General features: G+C 36.3%; 1 protein-coding gene and 1 long non-coding RNA gene across 21 annotated transcripts in view; one reads left to right on the top strand and one right to left on the bottom strand.

Annotated features, from left to right (window-relative positions):
- Positions 1–3,484, top strand: part of LOC147875217 (uncharacterized) — a 15,537-nt gene extending 12,053 nt beyond the window's left edge. For 2 of the 4 annotated variants that reach the window (XR_015533945.1, XR_015533953.1), the window contains exon 3: positions 53–3,484. This is a non-coding gene — a long non-coding RNA (uncharacterized LOC147875217). The remainder of the gene's footprint in view (positions 1–52) is intronic. The other 2 variants (XR_015533951.1, XR_015533947.1) reach the window with 2 other exon arrangements.
- qvr (glycosylphosphatidylinositol-anchored protein quiver) overlaps positions 1–20,886 on the bottom strand; it is a 27,028-nt gene extending 6,142 nt beyond the window's left edge. Inside the window, exons 1-5 of one of the 17 annotated variants that reach the window (XM_087344322.1) lie at positions 20,502–20,886; positions 20,056–20,079; positions 16,303–16,389; positions 2,049–2,093; positions 895–1,041 (exon numbers count right to left, since the gene is read on the bottom strand). In XM_087344322.1, the coding sequence (XP_087200448.1) occupies positions 895–1,041; positions 2,049–2,093; positions 16,303–16,327 (217 nt within the window). In that variant the 5' untranslated portion in view covers positions 16,328–16,389; positions 20,056–20,079; positions 20,502–20,886. Of the gene's footprint in view, positions 1–894; positions 1,042–2,048; positions 2,094–4,784; positions 4,833–10,173; positions 14,200–14,219; positions 14,716–16,302; positions 16,390–20,055; positions 20,326–20,501 lie in introns of those variants that run through there. The other 16 variants (XM_087344296.1, XM_087344310.1, XM_022070722.2 and 13 more) reach the window with 16 other exon arrangements.

The following is a 20,886-nucleotide window of genomic DNA, read 5'->3' as shown; positions in this document are numbered from 1 at the left end:
CACAATTCAGTTTTTAATTTAAAAGTTTTGATATTTTTGTTTGATTTTGTAGAATCATCCGTGACAAGAAGGCAGCCATCATCATAACACGTGGAAACCATGTTGATTATAAGATGCCATGGTGGTGATACAGCAACATGTTTGATTTAGAAAGGAGAAAACAGATTGAATAAAGGTAAGAATGGCAAAAAATATACTTTCTGCACATTCTATATTTGTTTTCTGAAAGGTTTGGAGATAGTGGCAATCAGACAGCAATGGCATCAAGAAAAAATGACACACAAAGAGTAAGAGAAAATTTAAAAACACAGCACAGTTAAGTCACTTATGAATGTTCACAGAGTAAATATTCAACAACAAAAAATTAATGAACCTGAAATTCTGTGCTCATTCAATTAATGCAGTCATGCACAATACATTGCTATGTGCAAAGCATGAGAGTAAATCTGGACCAGTCTGGAGTGGTCAGAGAAAGTACCCTTCTTTGCATATGTGGGTCTGCTGTTCTAAATTGAAGAATCTGCATGCCAAATTACAGTATATTCTCAGATATTTTTTTAGTGCCTTGTTTTTTATTCTTTCATTGTTTTTAAAGAATACTCTCTGTACAATTATGGCTGTTTGTATGAGCTGTGATGAAACTTACAGAGACTGAAGATGATGTTTCTAAGTAGTTAGTTGCAAAAAACTACATCTTCATTTCCAAGTTTACTATCATGCCTGATATAGAGTTCAGAATAATAAGATTTATTTTGAAATTTATATTTAAATTTAAATGAACCAAAGAACAACCATAAATTGTATTAATTTTCATTTGTATTATTTATCATTCAGAATATAATGGAATAGTCATTGCATGTGGGATTGAGAAGTAAAAGTAAACAATGTACTCACGTGATCTTGCATTTCGGACCATTTTCACACAACAGCCATTGCATGTCATCAGTGGTGGTTGATCACGTGGCAGGGCTGTGTAGTTGAAAGGATCCTTGCAGCGAATATCCGTCCAACTGTCACATTCGTAGCAGTATATGGACCGAGCTAAGGACATCATGTTAGTTCATATATTTATACAAGCTTGTGTGAAAGTGACACAGAGGTGTGTTCACTGCATGTTTAATAACCCAGTTAGACAATGCATGTCATTACAGTAAGTAATCCTACGTATAATTTGTTTTGCTTTATTCAGTTTTTCTTGAAACAAGTCAACTTAAAAAATTTGGAATTTGTTTAATAATTCAAATCATTATATGACTCGTATCTAATTATACACTATTGTCATAATGGACCTATAGATTTTACATTTTCAATTGTTACATGTTCAAAGTTCAAGCAATAGTATTGCTTTTGCTGCTGATTGCTTTGAAGCTTGTTGTGCAGTGGGCCTCAATGATTATTGTGAAAATTCTAGTCTGGTTCATATTTTATCTACTTTCTAAGTTATTAGTGTCTCATTCTTGAAATTATTACTCCAAGTTTACTATGAAATGTTCTCCTTTAAAAGTATTGCAGCATTAATCACTAGGAGGCAAAAGAGAAGTTGATAACATTCAATCTGAATCATTCTAGACTGTTTAAGAAATATAGAGATTGTGTTTACTGGACATTTTTAGCTCATCATATAATCCAGCTAAGTTGCTTTCATTGCCTTAATTTAGAACTTTTTAGTTATATTGGGATGAACTGGTAGTTCTCAGCTGATGCTAGTCTGTTGCCGGACCGTGGACGGGAAGTGTCAGAAGCGTGTAAATATGTAGGAAGCCATATAGTATTTGCAAGTCTGCTCCATTAATTTCTCTTTTCTTTAAAATGAGTTTTTTACAGGCACATCATAAAAGATATTAGATAAAATCTTAATTAAAATACTATTTACAATTCTGTTATTTAATTATTTTTACCATTTTACAGCATAATGTTATTAAATATAAGTTAATTATCTTTCTAATATATTTTAAAATATCTTGAATTCCTCAGGTTAAAAAAGAAATCATTTATTAGTAATCTGTTAACTACATCTATGTTAGTATTAATGTACACATTCTACTCACTCTGGCATTCCTCTTCAGTTAGTGACACAGCTGCTAGGATTATCACTGCAGTTGGTGATGATCAAGTGGGAAAGACAACACACATTTCAGTCTACATACGTTCACAATTAAATATATTGGAAAAGATATGCTGGAGCTCGCCATATCTGCTTGATCTTGAAATGTATAGATGGTATAACTACTTTATTATCTGCTTGGTAGTCAATATAGATCTTTCACAATAAGCCGAAGGTCATAAAAGGTGAAGATTCTTAATATCAATTTTTGTATAGTGAGGCAGGTGGGCAGCTTAATTTTTATGGTGTGTGTGTGTATTTTGTCCTGATAGTGCAGTGTTATGTTATGGTGAGGATACAGAATAAATATAACTTGTCTGCATTTTGCATCAAATTTGTCTTACTAGGCTATGAGAAATAAAACTGGAATAAAGACTTTAACGTCAAGCAGAAAGTACTGTTCTATCTTCTAACAGAATGAGTTTGTGCTATTGATGGCAGAAACTTGTTTAGCTCCAGCGTACCTTGTCTTAATAGGGATTAAGTCTGGTATTACAGAGTTTTTACATAACAAACAAGCATTAAGACTTGTTACAGGATCTCAACTCCAACTTGTAAGCTTAATCTCAAACACATTAATCTTATTAACATGTCATTTCCCTTACTGCCATAAGGAACACTTTTGCTCTGATGGGATTAATTATTTCTCCATTTCGTGGTTTACACAGTTTCTCTGTGCCTTGAAAGTTGTATACTACTAATGGATGTGCAGCATTACAGCAGACACCAGTGTCCACCATCCTGGCATCAAGATATGACATGAGTAACTGCCACGGCAGTATACAAAATGTATTCACATTTCATTTTTGTGGGCTGGAGAGTTGGGGGTGTTAGAAAATTTGGTTAAAATGGTGTTAACTTTTATGTCGTCACAGATCTTTGTGAAATTCACTCCTGCCATCATCTCAAAATACAAATTAGTATAAATACAGCTACACTGTTATTAATCACATATTTTATGCTAATTTCTTTGAAATTTGGGTGAGAAGAATACCAAAGAACTGAATGATGGGAGATGAAAGTGATCCTAGAACATATTGCAGGTTTCCCTTCATAAAACACTAATGCTGTTGAATGTAGCAGCCCACATTTAATATTGTCATAAAACACAAAACTTATCCACAATGTAACAGTTTTACATGAAAACAGATGGCTCAGTTTCCTTAAATAATGAGTAATGTACCAATAAAGTTTATTATGTGCACTTCTTTGGTGACTTTTCTGTGTTAAGAAGTTTGATAACAAAGACAACCCATGTTGCTGCTGTGTAGAACACTAATGGTTTTTGTCTTCATTGTTACGCTTGGGCTGCACATTTGGTTTTGTGTAATGTATCTGTCATATAAATTGATAATAATAAAAACATAAAACTAAACATCACTGGTGAGTAGTTAGCACTCCTGCTTCATACCCAGTAGCTCCCAGGTGTAAATATATACCCAGAGACTAGCTATGCTGTCTGAGATTTGGCCTTCCCGGCAAATGCGGGGATAGTACCTTAAGGTAGGTCGTGACTGTTTCTTTCTATTCATTATTCCTGTCATTTGATGTGGGGTATTGTTGGCATTGTTAAATAAATGAAGAATAAGTAAATAAAAACATGGAAGTATTATGGTACTATTTTATGGTGTAGGGGTCCGCAGTGGCCGCGCGATCTGAGGCATGGGCCTCATGCCGCTTGGTCGCTGGGACCGTGGGTTCGAATCCAACTCAAGCCATGGATGTTTGTCCACGTTTTTCTGTGTTGTTCTGTCCTGTGTATGGGTAGATGCCTTGCGATGGACCGATCCCTCGTCCAAGGAGTCCTACCAAATATCTATAGGTGAAGCCAACGAAAAGTTGGGACCCGCAGTGCTCAGGCACTTGAGGATCGGGTCGTTCCCATTATCCAGTATCCCAGTATTTTATGGTGTGGCTTGCAGGAAAGATTGGAGGTCTGCACTAAAAAGTTTAAACACTTTATTTAAGGCTAACACTAGAGAAGTATGTTATGAAGATTAATGGATTCAGCCAGCTAAAGGTGATTAAGAACTGTGTTCCATAAGAAATGGAATTTTTTTATCTTCTGTGTAACAGTTGACTCTGTAACATGTAGCTAATGAGTTAATTCAATAATTAGTTCTGTGTGTAGAGTATGTAAATTCTGATACTGTATTTTGGTGTTGCAATAGTCTTTCAATAGAACTGGCATAGCTCAGTCAGTGTCTGACCGCAGATTGGATGACGGATTAAATCCTTGGCACAGGAAAAGGGTTTTTCCTCTGTGTTCAGACCAGCTCTGGGGCCCATACAAACTCCTTTTCAATAGGTACCAGGGGTCTTTTACCTGTGGCCATAGCATGATGCTGACTACTCACCCCCATCTAGTGCTGAGGCCAAGAATGAGTAGGAGCTATAACACCTCTCCCCCCAAACACTCCCATGGCATGTAGTGGGGCAACTCTACTTTAGTAGTATTTTAGTACAAGATCTATGATTAGTGTCATGTTAAAACTGAGTTGAGAAATTAAATACAGAGTTAAAAGTAGGCAATTTATTATAGTGAATTTACAAATAATTATATGCAACAGTAGGAATAGGAAGCTTGAGATTAAACTAAATTTAGTATTCAACATATGGCAATGAAGAAGCAAGCTCACCAAACAGGAGGGTAAACATTTAGTTGAGGAGTGGTACTTACGGGGGAAACATTCCCCAGTTGTGTACGAGATAGATGCTAGCAGAAAAACTGCGAACAGAACAAAAATACCACAAAAATACCAAATTTAAAGGAATGGAAAAACAGAGGATAATGTACTATAATAAACTGAAGAATATAGGAGATTTGTAGAATATATGAATTAGGTACTAAAATGAAAATAGCTGATTACAGCCATATCAGTCCTGAAGATTGTAAGGTTCTTTCAGAGCACAGCATTATGTGCATTTCTTGGTTAGTGTCTACCTATACAGGTTTTATACTGAGAAGTCTATTAGGATAAAATTTAAAGTGAAGAGATGGTTCAGCCAGTTATTAGAAAATCAAGACAGGGAAGACCTGGCAAGAAGTCATGAAGTGAGGACAGCTTTTCAACCATCGACGTGTATAAAATGGAAACAGTGGTAGAAGAAAAATATATGGAGGTTTTAACTTTATAGATTAATCAATCAATGGCATATCGATACAGGGAAGTCTGTGATAAGGACCAGGTGTTCTATCGTATTTTGAGGTGACGTAGTTTAACATTATCGATATTAAGCGAATTTCCGGTTTTATTGATCGATGATGTGTATTAGGTTACATACCAGTTAGACGGCTGCTTCACTAAATAGTAGTCGTATGTGCTTCAGTTCGATGTTTGAACTGTAAATTTACAATCGTTTCAACTTTAGGTGACGATTCAGATTGAATTAATATTCCAACTCAACTTAGAAATTTGTATTCCGAGAAAATAAATTATAATCACATACGTATTTATTTGTATAGACTAAAACCTCTTCATCGAAATGTGAATCATTTGACGTAGGCAGATTTACCTAAATATAGTGTTACCATCCGTGAAGTACGTAAATCTACGTGTTCAGTTATAAGATAAAGAACTGCTATGATAAACTTCATTTTGTCAGTGAAAGGTTTGCCTTCTATTGCTAAAAGTTTTGAGATAAACATTCATTCATAGTTTTACAGAGCAGCCTTGTATTGCACGGTTGCGGATATCGACTGGCACTGCGATTTGGCAATTCTTGCTGTGGTGATTTTGTGGAGGGTAGACCATTTAATGTTGAGTTATACGAAACAATTATGTTTATTCGTTGATTTAACGGCATTAACACATCAGATTATAAACTATCGAATGATTAGTGAATTGGTAGAGTGTTTGGAAGAATCCATTGTAGCTAATACAAACTACTGAATTTCAATAAAGGTGCAGAGAAAAAGTACGGGAAAGCTAATTCAGGGTTAATGGTTGTAAAACGATGATTTAACCGAAATCAGGAGCGCTTTCGATTCGGTTGAGCTTGGCTATTTACGAAAGAAAGCGGTCGTGTCATATTTTAAATGATTATCCCAGGTTGAGAAAAAACCCACGAACTACGTAAAATAGACTGTGTTGTGATCGAAATTTGGTTCAGACAAGTTCACTGTATCAATACGTGTGAAATGTATTTAAAAAGTTGCCTGTTAGCTGTACAGTGGCTTCTTCAGGAAAGTGATCAATTAAAATACAACTGTGATAGTGTAATGTTAGTAGGTCAAGTGTGCAATGAATGGACATTCTGTGTGGTGGTTCAGAGTAGTACATTCAGATGAATACCAGGAGACAGCAATGAAAGGTCAGTCAATTGTCCTTATTAATGCTTGCTGAAGCTGGCATTTATGTTTATGCATGGTCCTTAAAGTTTGAATTATGAAAAATTATCGTGAAATCGATAAGCGACCTTGTTCTCTTTATTTTCTTGCCAATTTTACGAGGAACGGTTAACGCATTTTAACTTCGGAACGACTGTTAGAGCTTCCGGTTATTACACTAGAGGTCGCTAGAAGTCGATTCCTTTGTATGCCAGGAGCTGTCTCGTAACGGGAGAGAGATTCACAGCCGGTTCGGTTTAAGGTCAGAAATATATTTCTGCGCAGTGTTGTGGGTGGTATATAGATGCAGTAAAATCTTGTTTAACACGAAACTCAAACTGGAATTGATTGCACTGTTTAAAACCGACTCCTGGTTCTTGGTACAAGAAACCATTTGAAGATGACTGCCTTCTGGCATTGTTCCGTATAGTCTTGTAGAAACTGGCCGGCATTTCATTGTTGCTTAATGCCTCCATTATCAGGCGCAACATGCCATGAGACAGTTATTTTCATAATCTTCACCGTGAGAAGCTGAAATCTCAAAGAGATATAAATCTCATTAAATCTACAACGTTCTTTTAGTCAGTTCTCTTTTACAATTTCAGAGGTTCTTTCTGTATTTGTCTGTCTAAGCCTACATTCGGTGGAAGATCGGCCAACTGCAATTCCTCTACCTACGAGGACTGCAAAGGAAAACATGGGGAAGTATCCGCGGGGTTCGAACTCGCAGTCATGTACAGGAGAGCTTTAGACTGCCACTGTCACTGAAATTAGCATCTTTAGCGTATTCGAAACATTTCTGGACGTGCTATATGTTTTACGAAACGGAATGTAAATAGTTTAAACCATTCAGTGTGTAGGTAGACATGTCTGTTTTTAGATTCGTCAACAACAGAATTTATTGCTATGTGCAGGTTAACCAGACGCCCGGGTATTTCCGAGACAGTTGTGGGTTCATGTAGAGTGAGGAAGTGATCTTAATTTCTGGAGCTATCAGTCTGGATATTGATAACTGATAACATGAACAATAGCACTGTCAGAGTTTTACGGTTTTTAAATTAGATTACATTCTTTTATGCCTAATCCTATTAACAAGTATAGACGATATAATACAAAGAGATTTTTCTTTATTCGAAATTTTAAATACTAGTTAAAGTATGTAAGACTGAAAATCTCGCTGACTCATGTCATTTTACACTTGGTTTGCATGTGGTACTTAACCTATTCCTTTTAATTTCGAACTTCGTTATTCTTCCTGAGGTTTATTGCCGTCAGAAAGTCCTTCAGTTAGGCAGTGTCCTGAGCACATTCCAGCTTATATCGTCCTTCTGTAGTTCTGTAATGGATATCAATATTTTCCTTCTACAAATCTCATACGTTTCTGAAGTGGTGATTTCTTCCGTCAGAATTTCGGGTGCAATCTTCTTGACTTAGTCACTCTGTGAGGGTCTTCATGATTTACTTCGTCCCTACCTATGCGTAAAACTGTACACTTAGTTTACTTTGTTCTGGCAGCCTTTTTTAAAGGGAGAGGCGAAATTTTAAACTAGTTCTAGTTATAGACTTAGGCCTCTATATTTGTCTCTAGATTTTTAGAAATGGTTCAATGTAATTAACTCAACTATTAATAAGTTTCTGTAAAGCAAAGGCAAATTTATTCCTGTGCTTAACTAAGCACCACAGGGGGGTTGAAGTATAGCTCCATCTGTTCTTTCTTAACTTTGCTTCTTGATGGAGGTGGGTGGTTATCCTCACGCTGGTACCGCTTTACTCTCGATGAGAGACTCCATTCCCATCGGAGAGGTGGTTTGGAAGCGTTGGCTAAGACAAAAATTCGTGTTCCTTTTGGGAATGGAACCCAGGTAATCTAGCATTGAGGGTGTAATTCTATACTCCGATCTGGCCACTGTGCTCACTCACCACTAGAAGTGTCACAAACAACTGCAAGTTACACGATAAGATGTCGGGGGATTTTAGGCGCGTTCCAATGGCGTGTTTATTGAAACAGATCAGTGTGCATGTAACAGCTCCAGAAAGTCTGAAAGGATATGACACTGTATGTTGGAGGAGCTATTCACATGTCGGCTGCACGGCTATAACGGGTACATTGTGTGAAATCCACCATGCGTTTCTGTGCGTGAAGTGACTGGGTGATGAATCCCAAGACTCGAATTCCCACACTGTTCTGGCTAACACGCCAAAATTGTCACGCTGTTCCTACATTTCATGACTTGGAAACTTACCTACTTATCCAATAAAGAAACCATCACTGTTGCATTAAAAATGTAATATCAGAATGTCAGAATATCTCTCCGTATTATTAAAGTATACAACTGTGAAGACATTTATTTAGACCACACGCATTACGCATCTGTCTGAGAAATCGTTGAATTTAGTGGCGCAGATGACAGACGTTAGATGTCAGATTACTGCAAAAGAAAATCATCGGAATTTGTTTATAAACCTGCCCTGTGCATTCGCCAAACAGAGGAAACCACAAATAAACATTTGCTTTCTTATGAAACACATCTGAACCTATTAAATCTTGTCGCTCAATTTCATATGTGCCCTTGGCGAAATTTGATACTTTATTTTGAACATACTGTATACACTAATCGAGCTGCAGTTGGAACGAATACGAAAGTCCCGCAGTCTCTTTAGAAACTGGTCTATTTAAATATTTTTAGAAATTAAGTAGGTCGTATAGGTATTTTTGAGTTAGTAACCTAAGTTTACATTATTTTAATACGATGAACCTCTTGTGACATGTAACAAAATTTAATTTTCACACATATTTTTTAGGGTTATCTGGATTATGTATTGATATCGATACTCGAAGTAAAAACGCCATATGTGTTAAATTGTTCTTTTGGGCTTTGTTCATCGTCTAGATGTTATAAAATTACTGCGATTCGGGAGTTGGTTCTCCTTTTGTCTTCAGGAAAAAGGAGAGGTAAATCTGCCTGTTAGGCCTCCTGGCTAAGCCAGTCTCAAACCTGGTCCACGAGACCCCCATCCTCCTTTTACCAGATGGCGGAAGTAGAACCAATTTCTGAAATATTATTTGATGTTATCTTTATGATGGACAAAGTCAATAAGAAGAGTTTAACACAGTGTGTCGCACCATCGCCAGAAACTATCGAACTTTGACCTTAAGCGTTATTTTCAAAACTGAGTGCGAAAGTAACTTTGTCTTGATACATCCTTCAGTGTCACATAAAAATAAAGAATCCTTCTCGTGAGTAACTGTGTTACCAAATGGCTTTAAACCCAAAATTGAAGTTCCAAGATTCAAGATTATTCATAATTTCAAAAATTGAAATCGCCATGACATATCAACGACACTTATTGTTGCCATCCCTTTTTTAGAGTATTTCCTGTCTGTTTTAATTTGAAAAGTACGATTAGCAAAAGAATGAAAAATCTGCACGCACATTTTAGCGTTTTAGTTACAGTTATATGATTATATGATATGCTAATCATATTTGAATCTGGAAACAAGTGCAGAGATGAAAATTTGGTTGCAACCCGATAAAAGGGTCTATTAACAAGACTTACCACCCAATAAGTTCTTAACATTTCTTTGAAAGCGCCAAATAGGTTGGAGGAGTATAGTGCTTAAAGACTTTTAAATAAAGTTTAAAACTTACAGTTCTATATACACACACAAGATGAAGTAATTAGTTGAAATATCTGATAATACAGTTAAGCAATAATTGCATTCTGAAATTCTTCTTACCTAGAGTGGTCCAGCAAAACATATAGGCTATACGTAAGAGTATGTAGAACACTGAACACACGATGAGTAACAAAACACCGCAGCACAAGAAAGTGTTTCAGTCTTCCAGGACTCATAACAAACACACAGTAACAATATTGCACTATATGGCCACGTGATTTCACAAAATAGAAACCTGTTTGTATTTCATAATATTTCGTGTTTTTATCAAGTATCGTTCATTAACCATTTCTCTCTGTAACAAATCAGTTGACCTGAAACTTGACAGTATATCATAAAAAATAGTTTAATTTCATGTTAAAATTGTAGACAGTGTTTGCATAGGACAGAAGTAAAAGAAGATACAGTTAATGTTTGTGTAACATAATTAATCTGGCCCTTATGTAATTTTAAACCATTTTAGACATATTCTTCCCCCAGAAATTGAACATGTTGCGAGGTGCCAATATGAATTATGTTACTACAATGTGGTGTGTTATAACATGTAACAGTTGTGAAAAGTAAAATGTAACATTTACTTTTATTAACTAATAGACTTCTTCGGATTAGGATGTTTAATGACGTGACCGAATAAATCACTTCCTGCAAGGCTAAAGCGTTGCTTTATTTTTCGTAATAAGATTATGGCGGTAGTTTAAAGCGCCTCCACACTACGAACTGACACCGCTCCAATAATAGCCGCGTAAAAACATTCAATATTGCTCTCTAAAATCGAATCACTCGATGCCCTTTTCACGCAGCTTCAATCTCATCAGAAAGACCTTATTTTCATTATTGTTTTCAGACTCTTTAGTAATAGACGTTTACGGTAGGCCTATATTATATCATGAAGGAGGAGAAACTGATTTTCACAGACGTTATATTGTAAATGGTTATTTCGTTGTTACGTTACTTAAAGTATCAACGTTTCCTGTTATTTCATCCCATTTTTGCTTCGAATTGCTTATTTTTATGCAACACAGCATAACTTGTATAATTTATACGTTGTAGGATAATGTATTTCCCGATTTGTGAAGAATAAATTATTTTAATTTATTATTTATGCTGAGGAATATGGATACCGAATATCCATCTATATATCTCTTTTACGAGCTTACATATTTCATGATTTTTATTAATGTTTACAGTAACAAAATCATTCTTTGATTTCATTATAACAAACTAAATTCAACTTTAAACAAATTCTTGCACTGTGACACTGGCTGTTTTGACAATGATAGAAACGCGACATTTGATCTTAAAATAGTTATCGATGGTATTCAGAGTAAAAACTAAATCAGCTGGTACTTTCATATGACACAAAGAAACAATCGAAAAGAATTCTTTGTATTCGTGGCACCATATCGATAATAAAGAGAACGTATGAAGTGTGTACAGTTCTATTTCGTGTTTGACATCTCGGTTATGAATTGTTTGTGATGACTTTCTCCTGCTTGTGAGATCAGTCATTTGTCACATGTAATTTCACTACTGGAACCACAGACGTCCACTTTTTCCGCACTAAGGAAGACAACTGAGCATGCAGACAAGAATTACGTCATTTTGATGGTACAGCGCCAGCTTCTAGCACTGCCCTCTTGTACGTCCAATTAAAAATAACACTCCGAAATTCGAACGTTACACTTGAGCCTAGGTCAAGTAAGATTTGTGCGAATTTAATAACTATTGAAGGTCTATCTGTCGCTTACGACTGTACAAGTATGTAATTAACTAGATGGCTTCCTTCATCGATTAGATTTGAGCACGTTATTTTATGTTATGGGAAAAAAGAATACGGTAGCCATCGATCTGTCTTTCCGTCTGCCTGTCTATGTGTTCTGTTGCTGATCATCGGATTTTAATTTACTTAAATGAAAATGTTATTAAGTGAAATAATGATCAGGTTACGTCCGTCGGCCTGTCTGACCGCAAACTTTATTTCGGAAATCACATAACGCATTTAGATTAAATTTAATACGGAAAGTCAAAGTTGTAAGTTGTCCGTCGAATGTAACTTGTTCCGTATTGGCCGCTTATATTATATTATCTACTTTACATAAATCTAAACTACAACTTTTTTATTTCGTGAAAACGGCTTATGATAACCAAGAAATAAGTACATTGTATAAAACACATCTGGTGAGATATACGAATTTTACACAAAATAATAAACAACATGGAATTTATTTCACAGCATGCAAAGAAACTACCATTACTGCTCTACTCTTGATTGCCTGTGTGGAAAATAGGTTTCTGTCTGCAATAAAAGCATTCGGAAACTTAAGTACACGTTGAAAATCTAATCACAATAATACGATGTTTCTCTAGACCATTATCACGATTTAAAAAAAATCATACTATTTTAATCGAGTATATCTAAACTGAATTTTATTACTGGAGAGGTGTTTCTTTTCGCCCATTTCTGTCTTTGTCAGCTAAACCTAAATAGACTCAAGAGACTTATTTTTGCCCCCTGTCATTCTGCTAAAATACGTATTAGCTACATTTAGAGAGCTGATAGTAAGTATCTGACGGACGGCATAAATATCGCCCTATCTGCATTTTTATCCTATTCTACGTATTTAATAAGGAAAGTGAGACTCATTGCATCATAAATTTGGTGCATTGGTGCCCCTCCAGTATCAAGTTTGAACCAAGTGCGAAAATTACGACTATTGGAAGCTACCATGGTAACCATGTTAGCCCACCTAACACTTTTAAAAACGAAAAAGTAAAAGTCTTCTGTCTTACTCTCGTGGTTCAGTGGTACTCCATAGATTGGAGCACAGCAGGAAATGTCACATTAAATGTCAGCTCCGACCAGGCGCTCGCGTCGAGCGCTAAACTCATCTAGCTTATTAACAACGCTTGTCTGGCTGGACACATCGAATTTTGCACGTAATGCAGCTTGCCGTTGTGTGATTGTGAACCGCGCATGCCCTTGTTTCTCGTCTATGTTTATTTCCGCACTGTACATATACTGGATACACTGTAGTTACTTTGCCTTGAATGTAAAAGCATTAGGATCTTCGAAGTGTCAGAGGAAAAGACTACTTACACTATACTGGCACACAGAAACATAGTCCACGTGCACAAAAAGCAGAATTAATTAGGGACTATGAAAGTGCTTTGAACCTTGGAAGTATTAACTTGGCGAGATAATTATATTCTAGGTAAAATATATTCTCAAGTCCTACTTACTGTGAAAAGATAGTTAACGATTAAAACATTCGTGATTTATTATCTTAGTATGGCTTGCCCAACTTGATATAACCGTATAAAGGAAAGAAGCCATAAGTTATCCCCAGATCTTATCATAATTAGGGTAATAAAAACAACACTAGTAATAATATGTTATAGCTCTAATAACATATTATTACATAGTATGTTGTGTTATACAAAGTACTTTGGATAATTTAATGCCTTAAAAATTTACTGTCTATTTTAATATTAGCCTGTTTTGAACAAGACAACAATTCTGATGGATTGAGTTTTGATGTAGAACAGCAAGTGTTCAGTGTCAAGTATGCTACATGTTTTAAAATATAATTTTAATATTGTAGTCCTGAATAGCTGTATTTATTTATTTTTTAAATTTCTTAAAGCTGAAAATTTTAAATTGGACTTGTGATGCGTTTAATCTCGGATAACGATGTTAGTTTTAGGATTAGCTGTTTTTTTCTCATTACTGCTGGAAATGCTGTCCTTCAATCCAAGTAATATGCTTTCACTTTTACTTCGTCCTATACAAATAAGGAAGTCGGAAATTTGATATGTGAAGCTGTAATACTGCAGTAAAATTTTCCGGGACAGTGGAGCCACCGAGACAGTGAAATATTTAAAGAAGTCGGTTTACACATGGAGTTAACTAAGCCTCGGGCAGCAGATCCCCGGGGATTCGTCGCTACGAATACTTAATCGATTAGCCTGCAAAACACACCTCATTAAATACCCGCAACATTTATTTTAAGCATATTTATATCTAACGAACGCAATGAGAATTTTCTACTCTTAGGCATTGTTGTATATAGCGTGATAATCTTTGCGACATTAACCTACATTTGTACCTGAAATAAATGAAAATCTAAGCCAGTGTGGCATACCAAATCACAGATAACGTTTTCGAAAAATGTGTTTAGGCTACTCCGATTCGGCGAACACGTTTCGTTCACTATTGTTTCTCTTGTTCACTTCACGTTCAGCAAGAGACGTAGCTGAACTCTTTGTTCTCGAAACTTGCTCCTGTCAGCTGTTCTTGTATAGAAGTGCACACGAGTGTCATATGGTCGGTGAAAATTGGAACAGAACTTCGTTTTAGATTGTCGTTCCTATTTTTAGCGGTTGTTTCAGCTTCCGTGTAGATGGAAGCACACTCGACTGACGACTTGAATCGAACCTGTGACTGGACGCTAGCCAACACTAGAGCCACTTCTTACATAAGAATAACTTACTCCTTCACGCTACATTATATCATAGGTCACAGTGATGTACTCAGTCTGTTTATGATCAATATGCCATTTATCGGCATATCGTTGACGAAATATCGATATTCTATATACACCAGCTAAAATATCGAAAATATCGATGAAAAGAATGTTCTTTAACGAAAAACTAAAAATTTCATACAAAAGAAACTGTTCAGATATACTAAATGTAAATACAGATCATTACTAAAATGTGTGTGATATTATTTTTGTCACGAAATAAAGAACTTGAACTATTTCATAAAAATTAAAGATGCCGGTTTTGGGACATATCGTATCTGAATGTAGATATATCTGATATATCGACTAGTGAGTATCGATTCAAATATATCGATATTAAGCTAAAATATCTATATATCGTGTGCATCCCCCGTCACAAATTCAGTTGATTGTCGCTAGAAACAATGCCCAAATTTAGGGTAAATTTTATTCCACGAGGATTTGGAATTTAGTTTTATTATTATTTCCCTCTTGAGTTTTTTACGCACTCCTTTCCAAAATAATTGTAAGCATAGAAGACGAGAAACTGCGAAAAAAGACACTCAACGGAAACAGAAGGTTCTGAATAGATTGCAGAAAGAGTATTTTGCAGTAGGCATTGAAATATGATAATTAGGTGAGATTTGAGATCCTCGTTACGACGAGTATAGACGGCTGTCTACTGGGATATTGCACCGTATAGTCTGGTAGAAGTTTACCACTGAGGTCCTTGCTCACTCATCGCCCTGATGATAGAGGCATTAAGGACCTCTGGAACGTTGGTAAACTCTACCAGACTACATGACGCTACAAACCCAGAAGACAGCCATCTTCCTACTCACCGCCGTGTGAACCTAAAATTCTGCTATTTTTTATTTAGTTTAGCCCTTGTTGTTTGAGGTTATTATGAAATGTAAAATAGAGAACACATCTTCATATTACCCTGACCTTTATTTAATATTTCTTAATATACCAATAAAGTTTCCAACTACCACTTTTGTTAAAAGATATATTTCCAGTTACCGTCTAATTATAATTTTGTCTTGAACTTCGTTCACTAGACATTAACAAGACACGTAGGCCTAAGTCCTTCTTACGCCAAATATAGACTATTGACTTCAGAGAATTGTAACATGTCTTCTGTGACCTTCACTTCATCACTTATTAAGAAGAAATAAACGTAATAAATTTATTCCAATGTTTTTTCTCTCTCTTGAACTTCCTTGATGGAAAGGAGTTGTTAAAGGAAGATCCACTTGCTTTAGGTTTTTGTGAATTGGAAGGACTGTGTAGATGAATTTTATGTAGCCAACTTTACAACAGATTTCATTCTACTACACTCGCCCCTTTCTTCAAGATTTGGAACGTGAACCTCATATTTTACAATATTTAGTATTTATTTTATCCCTAATAATTTGGCATTTTTTAACGTCTAGATGAATATTAAAATTACAAATAACAGAACCTTCACATTTCCTAACTCTGATTAATGAATTATTACAAATGCGGCGTACAAAAAACAGTTTTTAAAATATCTTTGACTCTCTACTAGCTCCACTGAACGTAACATGAAGACTTATTTTACATATTTGTAATGCTGTGATATCCTTGCAATACGTACTGTTGAAAGTGCGAGCAGTTAGACATGCAGGGAATCGTTAGGTAATAAGATTATCAGGATACCGACCTGGAACAGGAATTGTCCAGCGCATTATTCTGGGCGTTCCGCTTGTTTCCCCGATTCCCTACGCTCTTCTTTATGGCAGCATCATTCCTGGGAGAAACACAACAAGAGAGAAAAAGCAGAGTCAAAACAAACAGTCCGTTTTTAGTTTCCTAACTAAATAAATTTTTATATCTAAGCCGGATGGACACATTTTGACTTTACTCTAATAGTAACATGGATCTAGGTCCTTAGATAGTCTATTGCCGAACGCTTTTATGGAGTGGTTGCACTGCCTCTTCGCATGAAACCGTGCAAAAAAAAATTCAGTTTAACAGCGATAACTAGTGAGCCATGGAAGGTATCAACAGGTACGCAAATTTGTATATGGAAACAGGTCATTAACATATTTACAGGTTGTATTTTAAATATTATTTGTAAGTAAAAAATTACAAACACGGTAACGATGCGAAAATGTGAGATTATATCTGACAAGTTTGACGTAAGCACAATTTCCGTATAATAAGATCTTTAAAAAAGGTGATAATGATACAATTATGTAACAACTACAAATAATAATTTGAATTTGACTGTGTTAATTAAGTCATTTTCTACCACTACATGACGTGTCATGAGAGCCGGCGAGCCGGCGTAGCTCAGTAGGTATAGTGACTGGCTACGGACTGGGCGACCGGGGTTCGATCCCTGACGGGGGCAGAGGATTTTTCCTCTAGCCTCTGCGTCCAGACCGGCTCTGGGGCCCACCCAGACTCCTATCCAATGGGTACCGGGGTCCTTTACCGGGGGTAAAGCCGGCCGGGGCGTGATGCTGACCACTCACCCCCATCTAGTGCCGAGGTTAAGAATGAGTACGAGCTATACCTCCACTCCCCCCAAGCGCCTACATGGCGTATAGTGGGACAGCTTTACTTACTTTACATGACGTGTCGTTAGGTTTCTGACAGAGAAGATGACCTCCAGATATGGAGGGTAGTTTCTATTATATTGAATAAACATTTGCGGACAGCCGACAAGGAGTGATCCTTCAGGTTGTGGGTTAGGCGGGGAGTCAAGAAATTACGACCATAAAACATGTTAAGATATGTTATACACATCTCGGACTTATACGGATTCTTTGAGACAACCTAAGTGGACATCTACATTCTTGTGCGATAAAGCAGTTTATAACAGCTGCATAAGAAACACAGTCATATCGTGAACTAGCGGAGAGCGTGTTATTTGAAAGACCCACGGTCACGTTACGTTGATATATAGCAGCTCAAGGAAATATGACCTCACTCTATAGGCCAACCAAATGACATGGAAGCTCGATAAGTTGCATAGAAGTAAAGGCGCCGTTACTGTGGGCAGTCGTTTTGGAGGGGCGAGTGACGGTGAGACTGCAGTGGGAGCTTGGAGCGACGCGAGTAATGTGTGACGTTCCCTGAACTGGAGTCACACAACTCAACACAACAGTTCCATGGTTCAGACACTGGGATAGGAAGGTTTATTTTACCAGGGTTGACGTTTTCTCTGCGGACAGAAAGTTTTATAACATATGGTTTTGTTTAAATAATTTTCCAGTCTCCAGATCTATTATTTATTATGATTTCAGTAGGAAAACCAATAAATTAAAAATCCCAGATCTTTTATGATATATTTGAGTAGAACCAACCTCAAATTCCTTACAGCAGTCAAGTTCTTAAAACATTCACTGCACGTGTGAGAAAAACCAATTGTAGTACCTAATTCGTTTCCACGTGACATAATATCAGCTGAAACACCAACCTCACCTTCGCCTGGTGTACCCCGTTCTCAGAACTGATCTCTGGTATCTGAGTCATGGCGTATAGACTAATTATTATTTCTCGTGTGTAGGAAACTCCACTGCACATTTTAAGAAATATAATCTTGCAGTTATAACCGTGACATCTGATGTAGGAAATATATTTTTTATTAATTATCTAAGTCGGATGGCGACGTAGATATTAAAGTATAAAAAACATTGAGAAATATGGGCCAAACTAATTTAAATTTTGATTAATTTAGTTTGTTAACAGTTGCACCTAACTAGTGTGGCTGAGTTGATTTTAAAAATTTACTAACTTAAATTCGGCGTAAAGAACAAGTTCTTCATTTATTGTTGATAGGATAATAAATCCTTATTAAAGTGAGAAAATGAAGAAAGAATAAGATCAATCTAGAGCAACATTTGTGGCATAAGATTAAAAGCGCTAATTCAAGTGTGCTGCATATGAAAGTAGGCCGTTTAATGTTTACAATTATATTGTTCATTGACATATATTTTATATATTTCTACGTGTCACAATTAACATTTTTGGTGATAGTGAAAACGTCCCTTGTCGACCTGCCTTTGTCTATGTCTGATGAACTCGAATATCTAAATAATGAACTTCCAGTCACTTTCGGTATTTCGAACATGTTGTATGAAAATATAACGCTACTGCAATGTACGATGTGCATTAACCGACTTAGAGTCACTCACTGGTTTGATTACGGATGTTGTGCAGTGCAGTATGGTAGAAGTTTTCCGACATTTCAAAGGTGCTTACTGCCTCCATCATCATGTCGATAAGTGATGAAGGCAGCAAGCATCTCTGAAATGTCGGTAAACTTCTACCATACTGCACTGCACAACATCCCAAAAGACAGCATCTTCATAACCTCTCCCCCCCCCCCCCCCCCAAGTGAGAACCTCAAATCTTACCAAACGATTTGTTGCGTACTTCCGTCGATATATACATGAAAATAAACTATTACACTGAAGATTTCTGTCTTTTGGGTTGCACTGTGTAGTCTGGTCGATGTTTGCCAACGTTTCAGAGATCATACTGAATCGCCCTGATGACGGAGGCAGTATGACGTCTGAAACGTTGGTTAACATCGACCAGTCTACACAGCGCAACCCAGAAGACAGAAATCTTCATACTCATCGCCCTGATGACAGAGGCAGTATGACCTCTGAAACGTTGGTAAATATCGACCAGACTACACAGCGCAACAACCCAGAAGACAGAAACCTTCATCGCCCTGATGACGGAGGCAGTATGACCTCTGAAACGTTGGTTAACATCGACCAGTCTACACAGCGCAACCCAGAAGACAGAGATCTTCATATTCACCGCTGTGAAAACCTCAAATCTTACAACTATTACACTGATTCTTAGAGAAACAATTTGTGCGAGTTTACAGACTTTGATGATGTCTCGGCAGTGTTTTCGCTAGTGGGTTTCTGTTAACGGTGATGAAGCTACAGGATCAAATCAGTATGAAATTTCGTTATAAGTTAAATAACTACTGAATGATTGGATATAAAGAGCTGTACCAGAGATATGACGCTATTTGTGTTATTATTATTAGGTCACATCAGTTTTAATTCAGGCATGGGCGAAAATTTTCAACAAATTTATTGCGTCATAAGCATTATAACTACTGTCTATGAGCAGAAGCGATATCGGACATCTCGAGATAAGCGATAAAATTGTTATCCCATCTCCACTAAATAAACTCGGTGAGATACACGGTGAAGGCAACAATACCAAATATTTAGTGTTTCGTGGAAAGATTCCTCGGCGTCAGCAGTCAGTAAATCAATCTGGGTAGTGTGTCATAAAATATGCTGTAATGTATTATGTTGTCAAACAAATGTATCTTTGTAGATTTAAAAATGAGGTTAATAAGCACAAGTTCGGTGTTTTAGTAAAATAAAATAACGTTTAAAGTTAATATTAATACATAGTCGATTTTTCAACTTACCTTTTACCTGATGGGCTGTTTGTTCTGCAAGAAGAATAAAGTGGAAGAACGCTTTCAGTAAAGGGGTTTCTCCGCCTTTTTATTGGGCTGACAGATGATGGTGATCTAACGTCCAGAAGACTTCATATTTTCCAAAAAAGAAGAACTTAATCGAAATCTTAGGCTAATTAAACTTGACAAAAATTTTAATGATGTGAAATATCTATTTCAACTTCAAGAAGGATTTGGAAATTATTAAAAAAAACTTATACAAAATGTCAAAAATCACAACATGATGAATAGCAAAATTAATAATTGTCTGTTAGCAGAATAGGTTTAAAAGTCATATTAATAGAAATTATAAAAAAAGATATATGGTGACTACATGCTTAATTCTTATCTGACAGAATCAAAAAGAATTGTACAAGTAATTTATAAGCAATTGATTGTTTCTACTACTAACTTACGTAAATATTAACGAACGGATTCGGACACACACACAGTTCGAGGAATGCCTATTTGTTGTTTCTTGCATTTAACCTCCAAAACAAAACAAAACAAATTTATATAAATTTCAACAACGATAACGAATATCTTTCATTTATAAGCAATCTCGACTATTTATTGCAGTTGCAAATACTAAATAACAGAAGGAAACAAAAAAATGTCAAGTTTTTGTTATAGAACACAGCACATGAGATTCTGACTTCCCAGACTATGAAAAGCACTGTAATACAATCACTTAGCGAGCAGGCATTCCCTTCCTCAGTGGTGCTTTTATTGATCTATTGTCGGCTGCCTGGTAGCTTTTCCAAGCCCGAGCGTTCGTCTCTGCGCCTGCCACATCTGCAG

This window comes from Zootermopsis nevadensis, unplaced genomic scaffold (genome assembly GCF_977971745.1).
Source record: "Zootermopsis nevadensis isolate Lab colony 2312 unplaced genomic scaffold, Znev_1.0 Znev_ptg000001l, whole genome shotgun sequence".
Lineage (NCBI taxonomy): Eukaryota > Metazoa > Arthropoda > Insecta > Blattodea > Termopsidae > Zootermopsis > Zootermopsis nevadensis.
The sequence above is the reverse complement of the archived record's forward strand: the minus strand, read 5'-3'. Positions and strand labels throughout refer to the sequence as shown.